The sequence below is a fragment of the Protomyctophum bolini genome (genome assembly GCF_963924005.1).
Source record: "Protomyctophum bolini genome assembly, chromosome: 2".
Lineage (NCBI taxonomy): Eukaryota > Metazoa > Chordata > Actinopteri > Myctophiformes > Myctophidae > Protomyctophum > Protomyctophum bolini.
Genome location: NC_137863.1, coordinates 41,444,700 through 41,467,738, shown reverse-complemented (window position 1 = coordinate 41,467,738; position 23,039 = coordinate 41,444,700). Strand labels below are relative to the sequence as shown.

Genomic DNA, 23,039 nt, shown 5'->3' with positions numbered 1-23,039 from the left:
CTCCCAAGAGACACAGACCGAGTAGAAAGAAATGGTGGCATTTTTATCATGAACATTCGTGAGGACCAATTATATGAAGGTAAGTTGAAAAGTGGTGAAGTGGTCCTTTAATGTATATTAACGCAATTTCATGTTTATTATGTCATGTGTTATAGTACGTCAGGAGTGTGGACCCAAAGGAAGATTGACTACCATGGCATCAGCTAATAATGGGTTTCCTATAAAAATAAATACTAAATTAACTGAACCACCAGCATGCGGCAAGATATTGACTGTGCACATACTATGAGCCTACGGCATGAATCTTGAGAAATAACAAATGGATGCTTTGAGTGCATCTTTAAAAGTCTAAATTGAATCTCGAGCGCTTGTTGAGGACACAGACTCAAAAGGCTGTTTATCTGGGAGTTTATCACTGCCTGAAGGGAACAAGGAAGTTACCAACACAAAAAAAATAAAAATCAATTCACAAAAATGGCTTATATAATAGCATCATAACGTGGATATCTATCAGAAAGAGTTTGAACCTGAACATAGAATCCTATACAAGGTTAAAGGAAATAAGCCTCACGGTAGCTGTTTGGCACTTATAGCGGTGATGTACAGTACGTAGGCGGGTCCGAGGGAGTAGCAAAAATAGCATGGCAGAAGTAGAAGAGTGCTGAGATGACTACAGAAAGATGCCTAGAATACCAAACCCCTGAGTTTGAACAAGATGGTAATTCACTGATACCCAGCTGACTGAAGTTAACACACCACGAGGCTAATGACCAATCCAACAGATCAGTGGGCACATTAATGCCTGAGTGATAACGCCTGATAATGATGGTATACGGCATGTGAAAGAAGTGTCGACATTGAGGTGCTTTGATTACCCCTCGATTGCGAGTTTGGTTTGCTTTAAGCAATCTCTTGAGTTCAAAGGAAAAAAAGTTTGGTAATTGGGGATTTCTCTTAAGTTGTATAAGACTGTTCCAGTGTTGGAGTGTAGCCTCGGAAACCCAGACAGTTTTTATTTCCAGGGAGGAAAAAGAAGTCTGCGGGTCCGAGTCCACTTCAATTCGGCATAGAGCAGCGCAGACGTCGATCACTCTCTGCTGATTTCTGATCGTCTGCACCTTTGTTAAATTGACGCACAGCCATACACACACACACACACTCCTCTCTCTCTCTCTCTGTCGCTCTAATTAATTAGTCTCATGTCCAGCAGCTGCGCACAGTTTCTCCCGGCGGATCCTGCCGGGAGCTGCCTCTATGCCATAGAAAGCATAGGTGAGTTCCAGGCTATAGTGTTGGAGGGTCTAATAGAGAAGACTGTTTGCCCAAAAGTGATATGTTTGTATTAACTAGTCCTATACCCGGTCTGAATAATATGGACACCAAATGATGTACAGTGTGGGTAATGTTATGTACAGTAATAGATCACATTACTGATAGGGAGGGAATTATTAACAGATGATCTTGGGAAGTTGGGTTGGGCACAAAAGTAGGCTAATGTAATTATGTAAGATGGATGGATGGATGGATGGACACCTGTATGTATTTTACCATTGTATTTTACCGACGGCACGGGATCTGTGTTCCCACTCCGTCGAGTGGTGGATTATATTAATGATATGTTGTGATCCAACAGATATAAAAGTACACAGTAATGTAACTTTGGGAGTGTAACCAAATCATCCCAAATGAACCCACTCATTACATGTTGTGGTGTCGAAACACAAACACCTTTAGGCTACTGGGAAAGTACGTGTGCGTCACAGTGCATGTGTGGACGTGGATGTGATGTGATGTGGAGTTTGCATGATCTCCCTGTGTCCCCTAGGGTAGGTACCCTCACAAAAACATGCAGTAATCCTGGCCTCTAAACTGCCTCCCCCTGGCCAGCCGGGGCGCCTGATGGAGGGGAAAGGAACTGGTTGGAATAACGTGTTCCTTCCACGTGCTACGTCCAACCAGGGAAACTCCCCCCCTGTCGGGTGTAAAGGAAGCATGAGTTCAAGTCCGTTGCTCTCCCCAGGTTGGAGGAGGGTGTGTAGAGCCCAGGACCACATTAGATAATTGACACAGGGGTGAAAAATGGGTTACAAATTCGTGGGATAAAAATTATAAAAAAAAGAAAAAGAAACAGCGCATGTGTTCACGTTAACGCACGCAACGTTGGCTGCCTTGTGGCTGCTAAACGTAATGGGTGTCGAAGGAGGTGGTGGAGGAGGAGGAGGCGGGGAGGCTTTCGCTGTGTCAGTGCAGGCTTTCAGCTGCCTGTCTGCTATACGCACTATACCCCTGCGTTGGCCGCGCCGTTTCGCCTAAAGGGGGGGGGGGGGGGGGGGTTAAAACCATTGTCCTGCCCCTCGCCGGGGTGACAGATCATCCCTTGTGCACAGTGAGCGCTGCTTGTTGCGTCGGCACACACGCATGAGCTGATGAACATGCCGTATACATACAAACAAACACGTGGGACGGGAGCATAATACAGCTCCATTGTTCAACATTAGCATTGGCTCATTCTATTGGCCTATCAACTTCACTATGGCAACAACACACATGACGGGCTTGGCATTATCTCCCACCAGCGTTCTGGCATGATGTTGTATAGCGCCGGAGATTGAATTGGCAGTTGTGTTGCATGCATACCCCTCGTGTGCCTATACGGTAAACACGGTTTGAAAACACACGACGCGGGTAACAAACACTCCTCCAGCTCCACGAGGAAGCTCAGCGTGTTCCCCCGAGCGCCGATTGTATAAAAGTCCCCCGGATAAAACAAACTACAGCTGCTCTCGTTGGAAAACAAACAGTTTTCGCACGCAGCGAAGGTATTGCAGACAAATAGTGCAAAGAAATGAAATTGCTAACCACGGCGTTATCATTATTCATCAGATGATTTAGGGGCGGGGGGATGCGCTTTCCATTTCCCCACGCGGCAAAAGGTTGATGGGAAATAAAATCCCATTCATCAATGACAATGTCTTTATCTGAGATAGCTAGTAGGGCCTATACCTGCGGCAAAGCAAAGGAGCAGAGCAAACCGATGAGTGTGTGTATATATATACTATGCGTGTATGTGTGTGTGTGTGTGTGTGAGTAAAGCCTGGTTTATATACTTCGTGACTCATGCGAGACGGTGTCGTGGGCCGGGGAGAAAAAAAGTAGCCGATCTATAAGCTCACGAGGCGTCACGGATGTGACATGTTGTGAGCTTATAGATTTGCTATTTTCAGTACTGCGGAACCGTCGTACGGCGGAGCATACTGTAAATTACACATAAAAGAACGATGAGCGAAATTGTACAACCTCTTATACCCCCCCAACACCCGCAGCCCCCCCCCCCCCCTCTCTCTTTCTCTCTCTGCCTCTCTCTCTCTCTCTCTTTCTCTCTCTCCCTCTCTCTCTCTCTCTCTCTTAGCCCTCCTCCTCCTCTCTCTCAGCCACCCCCTTCCTCTATCTCTCAGCCCCCCTATCGCGTGTTAATTTACAGTGCCTCTCTTATCTAGGCAGGTGGGTAAAAGCTGGTGGCGCAAGTTCTGGAGCCACACACACACACACACACACACACACACACACACACCCCCACCCCCTCCTCCTCCATCTTTTCATCCTCCGCTCGTCTCGTTTATCACGTCTGGGGGGGCTTGGGAGGGAGGGGGGTGTGTGGAGATAAAAAACGGAGGCTTGGCAAAGAGGCGGTCGCACAGAATGGATAGCTTAGCACCTCTGCCAGCTAGCCTCGATAGCACTTTCACCTGCAGCCTGCCACTGACATATGGGAGACCACCACAGCAGGAGAGAGAGAGGGGGAGAGGAGGATCCTCGCCTGCACCAACACCAAGACCCTTCTGGACACCTCAGATGTGCTCGGAGGGATCCAACAGAAACAAAGCCACTTGGCATACACTTGTGCTTACTGTTTGGAGGTCAAAATGAAAAAAAGAAAGCATGCCTTTAGCAGAGATGAAAATATAATGAAATGCTACCGTGAAAGTGTAATTGGCTATTGGCTTTTGGCTGTTGCTCAGAGAATCGTCATTTATTTGTACGGCAGACTGAAAATAACATACTGTGCATTTTGCCACACCATTGGAAACCCGAGCTAACCTAAGATCCTGCCGATTGAGCCAAATAAACAACAGCCAACACGACTTATATATAAGTTCTGAATTAAGCAAAATAAAGTTTTGAGATTTGAATTGCTCGAATTGCACTGGAGACTCGATAATACTGTCCTTTTGTGGTGTTTATGTTTAATAATGAAATTATGTTATCTGTTATCTATATTCTATTCTACTCTATTCTAAATCAACTTGCATGGGGCGGAATTTTTCTGTTGAATTCCACGCATTTATAATCAGTAGTCTACATTATCAGCTGACACACTGTACCGTACTGTTGAGTTACCCAGCAAAAAATTATAATATTGCGGCTGTCTGCATTCTCCTGCATATAAATCAGATACTGACAGTAACTGTTTTTTTGGGGGGATTTTTTTTTCTTCTCAGACATTGTGGCTGGAGTTGGCATAAATCTAATCAGGTGCCATCACTGTATAGCCGGATTCTATCAAAGTCTATTTCAACAGACGTGGGGACTAGGTTTGGGTTTCAACGCGCTATACTGCTGGATGAAAACCTCGCACTGCCAAAAGTGAAAAAGAAAAAGAAATCCACTTTTCATTAAATATTGAAAGGCAGCTTTATTTTCCAGAGGACGCCCACGTGTTTTTGAAATGTAATACTGGTTTTTGGCTTTTCAAGGGACCGTGCGGGTGTGCACACATCGTCCAAGTCATGCATAGTATATTAGCAGCATATTTTTGAACTAGCAACTACATGCAAACCACGGTGTGACATTGGTTCTGGTACAGCAGGCTGACAGTATTTGATATGTCTGAATAATTCTCTCACACCCGGGGCCTTGTAGGCTACTGTATAGTGCTGTAGTTTTCAACCCTTTTCATATCAATGCGCATTATTTATTCTGCATTCAGCCAGACCCACTTCATATTTTGTCGTCATTTAATTGGATACGATTTTGTCCACAACTCCATGCTGCATTGTGATGGATATAGAAAACAGGCCAAATGTTGATGAAAATAACATCTACATTCTCTAATTGTGTAGACTTCTTGTAAATTAAGTAATTATGTTTAACAATACTTCAACTCTTGAGAGCATAATTGAAAGCAAATGGACCCATAAGGGTCCATTAGGTTTCATTTTACGCTCTCACAAGTTAAGTATCTAATAAGGGTTTAATTGGTTACTCTCCATCATTTAGCTGGGGACCAACTGGAACCCCCCCTCAAGGACCACTGGTATAGTCCCTGGACCACTACTTGAAAACCAGGTGTATATGTTCATAATGTGAACTACAATGTATATGTTTAAAGGCTTTAACAATGCATCTAAAGACTTGCCTGACACACGTGTGCTGTACATGCGCACACACACACACACACACACACACACACACACACACACACACACACACACACCTTGGATATTAGCCGATGCACTAATGCCTGGCAGGGCTGTGCTTGGCATATTAACCAGAGCATTACTGTTCAGAAACAGCAGGTATGTGCACAGCGGGTCTCTACTTCATCATGCCATTCAAGGGCCCTATTAGGCAACAATTACTAAATGGCAAAGGCTTGTAAATCATACATCATTCACGCAGAGCCGTTGAGTGGAATGGAGAATGGCAGTTTAGGAACATGAGTACACCACCCACCCACCCACCACCACCCACCTCCCACCCCCAGTGTAGCCAGCAAGCTGTTGCGTGTTTCTATAAGAGAAAGTGGAAGGGGGGGAAACACAACCTGGATTTTCATTTTATTTCATTATTCAGTCTGAATGTGCTCTGATTGCAGCCATTTTCCCCGAGATGGTCGTTGCCAAAGTAGAGGCACCTCAGCCATTATAGTCCACTCGCCCCGACCAATCACAATAGAGAAACATTGACGTCTTCAAGCGACACAGCTGGTCAACTTGATTGCTAAGAAAGTATCGCCATTTGCCAGATATACCAGTGGTGGAAAGCAACTACAAAGTACATTTGACTCTACTTAAGTATTTTGGGGTTTTGTGTACTTTACGTGAGTATTTCCAATTACCAAAGTCAAAGACGAACACAATCTGTCACACACAAGTTACCGCGGTGAAATTGGTTCTCCGCGTTTGACCCCGTCTCTTGGAGCGGCGAGCCGTACACAGCCAAGGAGCGGTGAGCGGCGGTGAGCAGCGGGGTCAAACGAACTAATCAAATTATTCCCAAGCGTGGCATGCAGGCTGTAGCTCACGCCACGCTTGGGAATCATTTGATTCGTTCATTTGACCCCCCCCCCCCAATCCACCCCTTTGATGCTGAGTGCCAAGCAGGGAGGCATTGGGTCCCGTTTTTACAGTCTTTGGTATGTGACCCGGCCGGGGATCGAACCCCCGACCTCCCAGTTTCAGAGCGGACACACTATAACCTCAAGGCCACTGTCCGGTGTACTGTGCCAGTACTTTTACTTCTACTCCGCTACGTCTCAGAAGCAAAATATTGTACTTTTACTCCACTACAATTATTTGAAAACTACTAATACTAGTTACTTTGTAAGATTTGATTAGCATTACAAAACATACATTAACCACTTGGCCCTATATATATACATTCTGGCTATTTTAAAAATAGCAGATCTACACGTTCACAATGTGTCACAATGCGACGCATTGTGAGCTTTAGATCTGCTATTTTCAAAAGATTGTTATACATTTGAGAACGTCGAAATGGGACATTCTGCAAAAGGATTACTTTTACTTTTGGTACCATCAGTCTGTTGCGAAGGTGTGAGTGAGGCCTTACTGGTAATCAGACTTACTGCAATATTACACTATATGATATTACAATATTATATTACATGTATTACAATATTTCATTTAATATAATATTACAATATACAATATATTACAATATTATGTGAAGATACTGTAGCACAATTGGACTAGATTCTATTTTTGGGGGAGAGAAGTATTGCCTGTAGCAGAATTCATTGTATATTGAACTGTAGAGATTTGAACATAAACAATACACATTTACTGCAGGTTGAGTCTAATCCTCGTCTAAAGACCATGCAGCTGCATGTTTCTACTGACGGAGATGTCCAAGCTAGTACGTTTGGTAACCTGAAATGCCCTCTGACATGAGGAGATTGGCTAGAATGTCAAGTATTTTATTTTATTTTTTGATACCTGAACACTTCAAATAGACTATCTATAATAGAATGTCTATAGACTGTAGACAGTGACACGGAAGCACTCCTTAAAGTCTGTACTCTGTATTGCAGAGGTGACAGGAGAGGCTTGACTCGGAGTATACTTACTCGGGTAGTCTATTTGAGGAGCTCGCAGGTAAAAGAAAAAGATACTTTCTGTCAAAGTTGAGAACCAAAACACTTCTACTCAAAACTTTTTTGTTTTCACAATTGTTCTTTCATTCTTTCACATTCTCTCTCTCTCTCTCCCTCTCCTGAGCCAGTCTTGCATCTTTTATTTTGGAGTTGCTGCTTTTTCCATTTAGTATTTCAACAAAGGGCAGTTTCCAGAGGAAGCACACCTGTTTTTTCTCACCACACTCAGTGATGAAAGTAACTACATTTACTTAGGTACTGTACTTAAGTACAATTTTGAGGTATTTGTACTTTACTTGAGTACTTCCAATTTCCAGAACTTTTACCTCTACTCCACTACATTTCAGAGGCAACTATTGTACTTTTACTCAGCTACATTTATTTGGAAACTTTAGGTACTAGTTACAAGTTGATTATTATTACAAAACATATTTCGGCCATTTGAAAATAGCCGATCTACAAGCTCACAATATCAGCTATTTTCAAAAGATTGTATACATTTGAAAACTTGAAATGGGACATTCTGCATAGTACTTTCTACTTTTGGTACTTAGTACTAAAGTATTTCTATATTGCATTTGCAGTATACTTTTACTTAAAGACGGTGTGCCACAATGTTTTTCATGTGCAATGGTGTATTAACTTTGTATTTAGGGTTTCTTCTTGGAGGCTGAACCCTTGACAGTCAAACGGGCCAATGAAATAAACAGTAATATATAGTGACATCACACTATCAGCCCCTCCCCTAACCCCGCCCCCTTTATCATACAACTACAGCTGTGGGTGCGGCTTCAGTTCAGGTGGATCACCAACCACCAGGCAAAACAGGCATACTGAATGAACTGGTGGGCGTGTCCACATAAAAGCATGATTTTAACAAATACTGTATCACTTTTTGGAAAAGGCTTTTCCTCCTTATATTAAAATAATACCTGATGATCATGTTTTAGGGTGGGGAAGAAACCGTGGCACTCCATCTTTAACCCATTCTGACCGGGAACCCATTTTGGTGTCAGCATCATGTTATGCTTTAGCTATTGAAAAATAGCAGATCTACAAGCTCATAGCGCGCCACCGAGTGGCGCGCTACGAGCTTGTAGGTCTGCTATTTTTGAAAAATCGAAGAACGACTGACATTTTTTAGAATCTGATCTCGGGTCAGAATGGGTTCATCAGACCAGTGTGTGTCCAGTGGAAACCTTGTATGAATCTGATCTCAGGTCAGAATGGGTTAAGTAAAACATTTGATCAATCCTCCATCCATCCATCCATCCATGTTGACGACCAAAAGATCACTAGCAATTTTCACATAATACTGCTGCTGTGAGATTTGCTCAAAAAGTCACCTTTGCACATTCTCATTGAGGGTTTTACTGCAGGTCTTTCTTTCTGTTAGTTTTGGTCCGTTGCGAGAATTGTCATGTTCTTTTTTGTATATTAAACTATGATTGTTTTTTTGTGTTTTTTCTCTTCTCACACAGTGCAACGTCATCTTTCCTGTATGATCAAATGGAAATTCTATTAACTTTCACTGGGACAAAGGTTGCTGCAGACGTGAGCAATGTGCCCTTGACATTCAAAAGGTCGGGTGGCATTTAAGGGAGAGCTATACGCCACTCCCCATATGCAGCACCCATGTACTGACATGCAGAGAAACACACACTCATACAGACACACACACATAATATTCACTTCTGTAATGCCTGTCTGTCTGTAATGCCTGTCTGTCTGTAATGCCTGTTTGTCTGTCTGTAAAGTATATTTGTTAAAATGTTTTTGTATGTAGACAGTAGACACACCCATCAGTTCATTAAGTATGCCTTGAGTGGTAAGTAAGTAGGGGTTAGGGGAGGGGATGTTATTGTGATGTCACTATATCACTGGGGGTTTTTTTATTGGCACGTTTGACTGTCAAGGTTTCAGCCTCCAGGAAGAAACCCTAAATACAAAAGGACATCATTGCACATAACAACCACACCAAGGGGTCTAATGAAGTACCGTCACCTCATAAACACATGAAAAACTGGAAAAAATTAAATAAAAAATCACTTAAACATTCTCCAGTGTGCCAGGCTGACAGGCCAGGCAATGGCAGTTGAACCAGGATCCATGGCTAAAGCAATCAAACACACACTCATGCTGAGTGTGTCTCTCTGTGCCCAATTAAGCCCCCACTCTCAAAGGCCCAAAAACCAACACCAATGCAACAATAGTCTTAACTCCTTGCAAACAAAACCGTTTCACGTCACACCAATTCAACTCCTTGCACCTGCCATTGGGGATAATGATCGCATGCAACTACTGGAAACCGTTTGGTTGCAAGGAGTTGCATTGAAGGTTTCATGACATTTATTTTCATTTTTTATTTTTTATTTTAGGTTTTATGACCTGCTCAATTACACCCAAAACAAAACCTGAACTTACTAATATATGGAATGTGCAGGCTGTGACATAAGAAACTGCAGGAAAATCAGAGCACTTGTTTGAGCCAGAAAACCCCAGGCCACAGAAAATCTATACTAAATGTCAAAAAATCAGGTTTTTTGGGCGCAATTGAGCTCAGAAAACCTAAAAAAAAGTTAAGAAAAAGTACAAAAACCTTTTTTCCAATCCCTTTAAGCCATAATATTATGTACTTCATCATACAACAAAACAATTTCCTCTAGTCTAGTCTACAGTATATAACTTTATGGAGTGGGTGGGAAAGGACACACAGTTCAACTGGGAGCAAAAGATTATGAAATCAAGCTCAACTGTCAGTATGCTGATCTTCCAAATGTCAAATGATACATATTCATCTATTTGGCAGATGGCTGCAAAGAGGCGCTGGGTCTCTGGGCTGAGCCCAAACACAGGGATGGCTGACATTTACATGTTGCACGCCACGCACGCACGCACACACACGCACACACGCACATATCCATACAGCAAACAACACCTGCACACAAACACCGTTGCTCCTTCCCTCCCTCGCACGCACACGAACATGCACGCGCACACGCACACGAACATGCACGCGCACACACACACACACACACACACACACACACACACACACACACACACATGGCTAGGTGCTGCTGTGTATAGGTTGATTACTAGACGCTAAAAGAGTTTCTGTGCGCGCCAGTTACCCATAAAAATAAATCCTGCTTAGCGGGGGTGAGCGAGCCTTCGGAGGCATGTTTGTCGTGGAGCACAACATTGTCTAAAATCATACTCCCTCTCTCTCTATACAGCGCGTTCTGGGTGTCACACCCGGGATTCTAACCCTATAGGTCTCCCGTATGGGAAACACCAAATATGTATCGCTTATCCAAAGGGAAATCGCCTATTGGCCATGGGGGACATATTTTGCTTATGACATGATTGACTCATGTAAAAAGACTCATGTAAAAGAAAATCACACCCCACCTCTCTCTCTCTCTCTCTCTCTCATTGTCAGGCAACAGTGCAGCACTATCCCTCTCTCTGTTTCTGGCACAACAGCGCCCCTACTGGTACTAATAGTCATATACTGGTGCTCATTAACCAACACATAGGCGGACACACATAGGTATACATAGGTGAACACGGACATTGCTGTTCCTCGGAGTGGTTGCACCACTCAAAAAAGCCTAGATATAATTTATTTATTTTCATAATGTTTTTTTGCAAGCCGCAAACGACACCACCACCGTGCAATGGAGTATATAAATATAATAGATAAGTAGACAATTTCTGCTTAATAATATCCCAATGAAGTTTCAGGGCCTCGCACAACTCCACAACTCTCGGCTTAAATTCTTTCTCCCCTCAGATCTCCGGCTCCTACTTGTCATTTTCTTTCCCCTTTGAAGAAAGTTTCTTCCCCCCCCAGACAATACATTAATGAGACACAACAGAGACTAGAATGAGAGAACCTATTGCGACACAGATCGCGAGCCAGAATAGAATCTGGATCTGGTGTGGTAATCTGATCAAACAGACTCTGTCATACATTGATCAAAATATCCAGTATCACAAACCAGTAACAAACATCTAATTAAATATTAAATAAATGTTCACACCGGACCAAGTATAATTCGATGTAGAAGCCATGGACATAAAACTGTACAATGATGATATGGAATTGTATCGAACCACAACGACAGTGATAACACACAGTATAGCAGGTGTTTGTGGGACTCGAATGATTATTACGACACAGACATGTTTGCCGTTTCCCTCGACTATTTAAAGTGAAATATATGAACACAGCCTGAACACAGTCATGACTATTAGTACCAGTAGGGGCGCTGTTGTGCCAGAAACAGAGAGAGAGACAGTGCAGCACTGTTGCCTGCTAATGAGAGAGAGAGAGAGAGAGAGAGACAGAGAGAGAGATGGGGGGGGGGAGTTGCACCACTCAGTTCACACGGTGTGATTTTTTCTTTCCTTTTGGTAAGTGACCATACAAGTCTGATAATGCACGGTGTCTCGTTAGAGGAAAACAAGGGACTCTGTCATCTACCAAATATCATAGATCTCGTCATGCATCATTGCTGATACGTATATAAACTACTGCACAGTATTATGTAAACCCACAACAACAACTCCAGAGAAACAATGGGTTAATTGTTTCCGTTCCAACCCCACTCACCTCCACTGGGTACCTGCGGCCGTTGACGCTGTGTTCAGAACCGTCGGAGCCGTTACTGGGACCCCAGTGGAACTCCACCTTCTCTGCCTTGAACCTCCCGGGCAGCCCCGCTCCGCGCACAAAGTAGTCATCCTTCAACATGATGGCCACTGTGGAAAGGGACAAGACAAGACAATGAAGCATCGTTATAGGTTTATTTAAAACAAAAAGGAACGGGGAAAGGAGGACACAGGTTTCTGAGGACATAGCTAAATCTAATCGTAGGTTTGGCATTTTTTTGTCTTTTGTCTTGGGGGAGATGTGCTGAATATTACACACAGACAATGTCCGTCTTTCTGACAGCCTCAAAAGACTATAAGGTCTGTAATTGTAATGAGGGGCTAATTTGTCTATAAAAATCTATCTCCTCAACCGTTGCAAATCGTCCTTGCAGAGTCCTTTGTTATTCCGCCGCCTCTTGGTGACATATAGCGAGAGTTAAGGGGCCCCTAATTCGAACATTCACGAGTGCTTCTAAAGAGGGCCCCCGTGTTCCATTAACCAGAGCGACCTTAAATAACTGCTCCCATTGTCAGAGAGATTTCTGCCTCTGATTGAATTTCACGGCTGCTTCCATTTCATTCTTTTCGCGCGGAGATTTCTGGCCCCGTTTAAGAGGAAGCGCTGGAGCAAAAAGGAGTGACCTGGTTTGTCCGCTCAACAAGACTTTGGCCCAAGTCTAAAGAACTGAATCAAAGTAAAATGTGCCTGACATCTTTTTACTGGGTCCACTTTAACGTGGGGTGGTCAGAGATGGAAGAACGTGCATGGACGGGACCTTCTCTCAAATGACACATGACTCTTCCACAATAGACAATTTATTGATTTGCCTTTTTTTTTCTTTTTATATAAAACGTGTAAAACATTTAACATGTCTTAGGATGCGTCACATTTTGCCTTTGAAAGTGAATGAAGATGCACTGCTCTATACTGTAGATGCTGGATAACAAGATCCAAGTAAAGAGGTTGTTCCTGTGTTATGATAACAGCTGACACCACAACAAAATGTGAGGGGCAGAAAAAAACATGTTGAGGAACACACGTGTGCACGTCTTGGGATTAATTGATATCTTATTCCTGTCATAGAGTCGAGATTTCCGATCAATATTATTGACTGGACTGCCAATTAAGCAAACATATTGACCCTCATGTATCAATCTAACATATAAACTATTGGAGACACACAACCACAGAAATGATCTCAACAGAGCTGACGTGTGATTTATCACACGCTCATACAGTATGTCATCAATCACACAGCGTGAGAATGGTTCTTTTAAATAGAGGACTGAGGATCTAACCTCTAACAGCAAGGAATATGGTATTGACTTGAGTCAATGTGTAGGTTTATCAGAGGTGCGATTTATTTGACTACAGATAAACATACGCGAACTTTGCCACTTACAATACGTCTTACAAATAAGACTATTATGTTTACTACACATGCCAGAAACAAACTCTGTCTGGAATGCGCCAAACCACAATGTTCCTACTAATGTCACTGACTGTGAACTATACATAAATGGTTCTTTTAAATAGATGACTGAGGATCTAACCTCTAACAGCAAGGAATATGGTATTGACTTCAGTGAATGTGTAGGTTTATCAGAGGTGCGATTTGACTGCAGATAAACATACTCGAACTTTGCCACTTACAATACGTCTTACAAATAAGACTATTATGTTTACTACACATGCCAGAAACAAACTCTGTCTGGAATGCGCCAAACCACAATGTTCCTAATGTCACTGACTGTGAACTATACATAAATGGTTCTTTTAAATAGATGACTGAGGATCTAACCTCTAACGGCAAGGAATATGGTATTGACTTGAGTCAATGTGTAGGTTTATCAGAGGTGCGATTTGACTGCAGATAAACATACTCGAACTTTGCCACTTACAATACGTCTTACAAATAAGACTATTATGTTTACTACACATGCCAGGAACAAACTCTGTTTGGAATGCGCCAAACCACAATGTTCCTGATGTCACCGACTGTGAACTATACATAAATGTCAATGAAAGCGGGTGCAATCTGCAGAATTACTATCTTCCTGCAACTTGGTGCTATCGAATCGAAAATTTCACCTAGATTATCTAAATGTCATGTGAGTGATGTGGCTGCATATCTGAATTAACATTTCAGAACATCAGAGATCGGAGCACAGATGTGAAAAGGGGGGGAGGGGGGGCATTGGCACAATGATTTGGCAGATCAAAAACATGCTACAGTAAAAAGACAACACAGTATCTCGTTAAAACCAGTTGACCAGTGATTCTCAAACTCAAATTCTCAGACAGGGCTGGACTGGGTCAAAAATATCATATGCCCCCTGACATTTGGCCCCCCCATACGCTTGTGCCCCATAACTCCCGCCCTCGGCGCATTAAGAGTGCATTAACCCATTCTGACCTGAGATCAGATTCATACGAGGTTTCCACGGGACACACACTGGTCTGATTAACCCATTCTGACCTGAGATCAGATTCTAAAAATGTCAGTCGTTCTTCGAATTTTTCAAAAATAGCAGACCTACAAGCTCGTATCGCGCCACTCGGTGGCGCGCTATGAGCTTGTAGATCTGCTATTTTTCAATAGGTAAAGCATAACATGATGCCAACACCAAAATGGGTGCCCGGTCAGAATGGGTTAAGAGAAGTGCAGGAGTTAGACGCTATAAGTCGTGAAGACCTTGGTCGGCTGAATGTAATGTGTAAACATGAGGCTCACATGGAAATAAAGCCTTGAATACATGCACATTTCTTGAAAGGTTTATTCTATAAGATCGTGGGAAGCTATAACCTTGACTCAACACCTCCTAGCTTCTCCCTTTATTAAACAGCCCTCCATTATGTAGTATCACAGAAGCTGTGCACTATTGTGCTCTGCAGCTGTTGTATGTGCTAGAACTTTTGGTTGACTTCCCCACATTCTGCTGCTTTCCAATAAACTCACCAGAACTATACCGCTGAGCTGAGCCTATATTCACGCAGGTGGTCCTCCATCTGTTGCTATTTTCAAATGCCCGAAATGTAGGGCTGAAGAAGTGGTTAATGTATGTTCTGTAATAATAATCAATCTACAAAGTAACTAATTAAAGTTGGGAAATAATTGTATTGGGAAATTGTAAATACTCAAGTAAAGTAAAGAATACCCCCCCACCCCCTCCCCCCCCCCAAAAAAACTGTACTTAAGTAAATGACAAATGTACTTTCTTTGTCCTTTTTTCCCAAACTTGACTACGGTAGCGGTGGTCTCAAAAACACAAGGGAAACTTTGACAGAAAAAGACTCGCTCACCGCATAGAAACTAGAAGTAAAACTCCTTAGACTGGAGACTTAAGAAAATATTTTTTCTTTTTATTTAATCATGCACATAAAGTGCTCTGTGCTCAAAGTGCAATTAAAAAGCACTTCATCAGTGCTATATGATTTTCCCAGACGCACTGACGAAGTCTTTTTAATTAGTTTTTACTTCTAGTTTCTATACGGTGAGCGAGTCTTTTTCTGTCAAAGTTTCCCTTGGTTACTTTCCACCATTGCCCACACCACCATAGTCTTGGTGGTGGGAGATTCCGCCTTGCTGTTCTGTTATAGAACTTGGTACGGACAGAGAATAAGCTATAGGGACATTGTTGATCCACCGTACAGTCACACACAAGTGAATCAACGTCACGTATATGTGTCGGTGTCCAAGGCCAGCGCACTTTTCCTCCTAACCGCACACATTTCCGCCAAACAAAACCGATGCACATTAAACATTTATGTTGTGAGTCGATGGGCAATATATATACGCAAGTCTTTCTCGATCTTACAGTGGCAAGAACAACGGATTTAAAACAATCAGGCTATACCCTAAAATGAATAACAACACAACACATGTGTATCTAATTGTCATAAATGTGGGCTGTAAAATCTATGGACAGCTATCATCAAGTTATGTGTGAGAGAGAGAGAGACAGAAAAAGAGTGAGCGAAGGAGAATGGGATCGTGTCAAATAACATGACGCTGATAGTATGCTGACACAATATTAGTTTTGTAAATTGTAAAATGTAAATCAAAACAACTGGTGCTATAGCGTGATGTCACTATACTGTGAGACTTACTGATGTTAGCATGGCCTTATTTGAAAAAAACAGCCTTTATGTCGCACGGTGAAGGACAACCCTGTGCTTCTGTGACTATTATGGTATTTCGTCAGTCCATTTGTGTAGCATGGTATAGGTGAAACAGTAGCTCTCTCTCTCTCTCTCTCTCTCTTTCTGATTTGAAGGCTCCCTCTGTGTCTTTCTCTCTCATCTCGCTCCTCCAGGCGTTAGTCAGCGCTGGCGATAGATATACAAGCTCCTTGAAGGTCGGCTTCCCTGGTCCATTCCCATCGGGGATGACACACACACACACACACACTGTCGCTGCCGAGCCTGATTAAGCTAACTGCGCTGATCCAAATGGATTCCTTTTCATCGTGGCAGGCAGCTGCGCGGCACTCACTCACAGTGTAACTATTGGAATGTGAAGAAGGATGTTTGCTTGTTCCCCATATCTTTATTCCTTCCCCGGGAAACCTGCCGGTAATAATGAGACAGAGGTACCAGATGTCTGTCTGCAGTGAAAAAGAACAAGCAGCTGCACTGAGGATTCTCTATACGCCTTGTCCGCTTATTAGTTACACTAATATTTGCATTATCTCATAGATTTCCTAACAAAATAGTAGAGAGAACGGTCCATTTGTGGGATTTCAATACTGTACTGTGCATTTAGCCATGCACTCCCACGTGGATACTGAGACCGCACAGGTAGCTGTTTCTAATAGATGTTTATTTTTACAAAAAATTTTGACTGTTTTTGGCTACGGTATATATATTCTTTAACCGCTCTACAGCAACTATAGTCTCTGCTGAACAGCACGCCCGCACTATGTGACCTTAGAGTGCAGGGTTCCTTCCTGACAGAGGAAGAGGCTCTATATCTATGTCTCTAGTGTATATGATTGACCCTTTCATTGTCAGTGCATTGCGCCCCACAGGGGGGTGCATTCTCATCCCCTCATCCATTGTGCTGTATTTTACCTTTCGGCCACTCATCCATCAGGCTACGCTCGTGTCCGAAACCGAGGTGGATTTCATTACCGAGAACGATGAGTTCCGTGTGTGCGCACCTAACAATCGGATGATCTTACATATAAGAGCATGTTCATATATAGTGCCATTTTGGCCACTGAACGCGCTGAACCCAAAGGGTTGAGATGAGGAATGGCTTCCAAAAGGGAACCCACCCAGCTCATCTCCCCCTACCCAGCTCCATCGCTCAAGTCTTAGCTCAGCTGAGTAGTTCAAGGTCCTTTGGTCCAATCACCAGTGTCCTTAATAAAATGGGAAACATCCTCTTGTCTATATCAGGAAAAAAGGCTCCCCCGCAAATGATGTTCTTCTTCCCATATGGCAACGGAAAGAACTCGACTCATCACGGGCTGAGTTTTTTACTCATCAGTAATTGAAAGCTTGCCGACGTGCTCCATCACAGCCTGGTCCTGGCTGTCCCCCCCTATGTGCCAAGGACAAGCTGCAACATATTGCCCCCACACACACGGCTCCGTGCTGCAGGCTGATTGGCTGTCAGGTGACCTCCATGAAGGAAGTGCACAACTGCAAGTGAACAAAAGTGGAGGATCATCACTTCACCAGCTCTACTCCTGCCCAGTGGCGGCCTTATATATATGTGACCAGATTTGACTGAGAGACTGCCATCGCGCACATTCCAGCTTTTCACCAGAGGAGAAAAACATTTTTTTTTTAAATGAGTTAATAGCACAGGCAGACTCTTCACATACTAGAGCATGTCTGAAATAAGTGTCAAAGCTGAAATTGACATGTAAATATGAAATAAATGCTTAAACATGTAGCTATAGGTGTAATGTTAGAGACCACAGAAGTGAACCTTTCAAGCCTGTTGTTTTCTCAACTCGCTGTTTTCTGCAAGACATCGCTCTATAAGCCATATCTCCAAAACTGGTGGGTCAAACTGAACAACCGATATGTCAATTTGAAGCTATGATTCCCTGCTTTGATATGAAATGAAATGAATGAAAATCCAATGGCAGTCTCCTAGTCAAATTTGGTCACATATGTTTCAATCGTTTCAATTGAAACGGGCCTCGAGCCTCCAGGGGCCTCCCCAAAAAGAAGTTGTCGTAGTAATAGTAGTAGTAGTAGTAGTAGTAGTAGTAGTAGTAGTAATAGTAATAGTAATAGTAGTATTACTTGTAATTGTTCCCACTTCCCAGTGTGTGCACTCACTGCACTAGCAGCGCTGACAGTTGCGATTACATCATTGTATAGCCTATGCTGCCTTTTAAAGTTTAATCAAGCAAGCTGCTTTTGTGTATTTTCTACTTGGCTGTGTATGCTGTTCATGCTTTGAAGTCCGATAATACACACTGACATTTTATTTTATTATTAATTATTAAAATGATGACGTCATGAATGGGGCCTCCCGATCCTTAAGGCCGCCCCTGCTCCTGCCCATACAGAAATTACATGTTTCATGAATGAACAAAAAATAGATCTCTTTCTAAGAACAAAATGTGGTAGAATATATTTGAGAGGGTCATAATAAGGTGATCCAAAGGATCTTTTTTCTAAAATATTGTTTTGGTAAAATCTTGTGTACATTTTGAAACATGTGAAAGTATTCCTAAGATGTGTTTTTAGGGCACAATGTGTAGGGGAGTACCTCAAACTCCCGTAGTTGTTCTAAAATCAATGTGAACAACAGACTCTGGGCATATTGCTTTTATACATAGACATAATATCCCAATTGCGCTACAATTTCTACAACAAAGTAGTCCACGACTGCCTACACAAACAAAGCCATTGCTATACAACATTTATATGCAGATGGACTCCCCTATAACTGCATGAAAGTGGGAAGATAAGTGTATTTCGACTGCAATTCAATTCAGTAGACACAAGTCTGTGAGCGGTCAAACCATAATGACGGCATGCAAAACATAATTCCGGCGAAGCACACACTTGTGCTCAGGGGCAGCGCAACTCTGAAATTATAATAATTGGGGCGGCTGGCTGCATTCTGAGTGCTGTCAATATTAGTGACACAAACCACCTGTGGCCTGTTGCTCCCGCGAAAGCCTTTCAACTCCATTTGCACACAGAGGGGAGAGAGGATCATCCGTCTTTGTGACAGGCTGAAATTGTGAAAAATACCTGTGGGTTTGACAAGGGGGGGGGGGGGATCCGAGAGATGTCGCGCGACTTGAATGCAGATGGCCCCGCGTATATTACAGATAGGGAACACCTGCCATGTCAGTTTTGCTAATATGGATGCATCATCATGTCTGAATGAAAACTGTCTGTGCAACAATTTATTACAAATGGCTCGCTCCGTATTGCACCTGTCTTGTTCGGTTCACGTGTGGGATGTAGTGCGGCACATTGTGACATGCGGGGACGCATTTATGCCAATATGAGACAGGACTCTAGTGTGAGACAATCACAACACAGCATATTTGTCTGTGCATTCTACAGTGCAGTGTAGTAGTGGAAAGTAGCCAAGTACATTTGGTAATTTACTTTACTCGAGTATTTCCAATTTACTGTACTTCCACGCCGCTACATCTCGGATCCAAATACTCCACTGACATGTAGGCCTAATTGAAGGCCTATTCAGCGGACTGGCCTCATGCTTCCGTAACAGAGTATTTCTATATTGCAGTATTGACACTTTTACTGAGGTAAAGCATTTGAGTATACTTTTTTCCACCACTGGCAGTGTGTAGTGTAGTGCTGTTCACTGAAACATTTAGTGATTGATTAGAACGATAGCCACAAAATGGAACATAACGACTCTCATTCGGGTTTTTTTGTGGCGCTTCTCCGCCCAGACAGCGGATGTTAATTATTATAAATGATATTGATTAGCGAGCGCTAGCCCAATGATTAACCCATTCTGGGTGGGAACCCCTTTTGGTGTTAGCATTATGTTATGCTTTATAGCTATTGAAAAATAGCAGATCTACAAGCGCTACGAGCTTGTAGGTCTGCTATTTTTGAAAAATCGAAGAACCACTGACATAGAAACATGGCTTTTTCAGAAAACTGTCGGGATTTAGAAGACATTTTTAGAATCTGATCTCAGGTCAGAATGGGTTAAAACCACAGTACTAGCCAAGCAATGGGAAGCGTACCAGGGGACCTGTAAGTCAGCCAGAGTAAGGTACAGTACGCTATGTATAGGTGACATTTTTTAGCATTAATTTACCTCCTCATTTCTCAACTTATAATTACTGTAAATAGTGGGTTACACATGGGAGGCACAGCCCAACTGCAGTGGGATATATGCTGTATGATGAATGCAAAGTGAAAATCAGGCTCTACTATATACAGTACCTGTTTTGCCAGTGTTCTTCATCGATGTCTTATTCGAGGATTCTGCGTCGAAGCCCTCCAGGGTCAACTCCTGATATTCTGTGGACACTCTGGCCTCCTGGTCCACAATATTGATTGGCGATTGATTCCTCTCCCTGCATTCCGGGTAAGCCGAGGCCCAGCCCTCGTCTGGCCCGTATGTACCTATAGGGAAAAGGAACGCAGCGGACGGTCAGTGATGCGGTTCACAATGTTCTACAGGAGCACCAGCGAGAGCACCCTGACGAGCTGCATCACCACCTGGCATGGGAGCTGCACAGGCGCCCTGAGTAGACTCTACTGTATGTACAGCAGCCATATTGGAAAGAAATTGGGCCTATCTTCCTTCACAGGTGTTATCAATGATTCTGAAGGCCGTTCCATTTTGTGTAGCAGAGTGGTTTTCAAACGTTTTAATGTCAAAGGAACCCCATAAACTCTGCACAAATGGAACCAAATGGACCCACATAGACCACCGCTTTGGTTCAGTTAATATTGTTTTCAATGACAATTAATTGGTTAAAAAAGGGGCCTTTGAGACGCACTGCTGTTCCAGTTAGGCACCAGCATGCACAATATCAGCACCCAGAATGGAATACACAACCATAATTAGCATCATTGATAACAGCTGTGAAGGAAGTCCCCAATTTCTTTCAAATGATGGCTGCTGCCCACAGAGCATATGGAGAACTGCTACAGGGTGTGGTGCAATAGCCCCAGCAGTGAGCACATCGTACAGTACATAATACAGTATACAGTTATTACAGTATGCCAAGCAGTGCATAGCCATGAATAAGCGGTTCATCGACCTCGACACTCTCACGGTGGATGATACCACCGCTATGCTAAATTCCATCCACAGCCAGGCCATCAGGGTAATCAACAGGTGCCGAGCCATATCGCCAATTACATAACTGTCTGTACATAATACAGCCTGCGGCTATACATGGTGTGTTTGCTGTTTTTGAGGGTATAGGTTGTACAAACAAATAACAATTGCAGCCACTCTTAAAAAAGGTTTATCCTTAGTTATACTTGACTTGATGTCAACATGAAATCGACAAAGGACAAACATACCGCGAGTCAATGATGTCAAATCAAAACTAGTTCACAAAATAAACATGGTACAGGCAAGCACAACCAACACTGACACGTTTTTGTTCTATTGGAAACATTTGTTCTATTGATGCAGCACACACAGCGGAGTAGAAAATGTAATATTTATGGGGGGTTTATGTGAAAGTGTCCCTTTTACTGCTTGTACCTTGAAACACCAGATCCATTCCTGTCCACGGGCCAGTTGCACTATTATATAATGTGGATTTTTGGAACGTGTACTACTACTGACCCCATACTCAACCCTCTTTCTACAAGCCAGCATCTGACTGCAGCGTTGGCAAGCTGAGTAACAGTAACTCACAGACACCAGAAGTTTGGAGAAGGGCACGGGCGTGCGTGCGTGCGTGCGTGCGTGCGCACCGCTCACACAGTTTGTGTGCATATATGGGTCATGGCATATGTGTGTGGATTCATTACACAGTGAAATCCTCTGTATTCATTTAACTCTGATAGTGTTAAGAATTGACCCATCTCAGAGTTGAATGAACAGGAATTGTATAGTGTATGACTGTGCCAGTGTTAGGGAGTACATAGTGTGTACTGTGTACTGTGGCCATAAACATATGTCATGTGTGTAGTGTGTAGTGTGTGTGTGTGTGTGTGTGTGTGTGTGTGTGTGTGCGTGTGTGTGTGTGTGTGTGTGTGTGTGTTGTTGTTGTAGAGAGACATGCTCTGACAGTGTGTGTCCAGGGATTGACAGCCCGGGGCAGAAAGAGCAAACCCAGAGAGATAGTGTCGAAGAGAGAGAAACTTAAAGAGAAAGAAACACAGAGAGAGAGACAGAGTGACAGTCAAACAGCCACAGATTGCCAAAGACTGCAAACACATAGAGATGGAGAGGTGAAAGGAATGATATGAGAGAGAGAGAGAGAGAGAGAGAGAGAGAGAGAGAGAGAGAGAGAGAGAGAGAGAGAGAGAGAGAGACAGAGAGAGAGAGAGAGGGAGAGGGAGAGGGAGAGATAGGCAGGCCTGGCATGGCGTTGCGTGCCATGGCATGGCTGGTGCTGAAATCTGACAATGTGACATGGGCTCTATCCAACACCTTGCTGTTTATGCGGAGCTGAGACAGAGCTGGCGAGACAGCGTATCATCACGTCCCCATCCACACGTACGCATGCACACGCGCACGCGCGCACACACACACACACACACACACACGCACACTGTACAGCAACTCCTATGGGTTCACTGACACACTAGGCATGCCGGTTTACCGAATTTCGGTAATACCACGACAGGTACAGCCACGGTGTTGATACCGTGAGATTTCCGAGCTTACGGTATTTTAATTTAATGTGAACGAAGTCCACACCCACAACACCAGAGGGAGTGCAACAAACCATGTAGGCCTACGTACAACCCAGATTCGGCACAAACAAGGGACTAAATTATTTTCGCTCCTATATGCCACCAAAATGTGGAACGCCCTACCAA

General features: G+C 43.2%; 1 protein-coding gene across 1 annotated transcript in view; it reads right to left on the bottom strand.

Moving 5' to 3' along the window:
* LOC308328649 (receptor-type tyrosine-protein phosphatase gamma-like) overlaps positions 1-23,039 on the bottom strand; it is a 385,093-nt gene that overhangs the window by 144,547 nt on the left and 217,507 nt on the right. Inside the window, 2 exon segments of the mRNA XM_080782637.1 lie at positions 12,018-12,166; positions 20,469-20,651. Coding sequence (XP_080638763.1) covers positions 12,018-12,166; positions 20,469-20,651 — 332 coding nt within the window.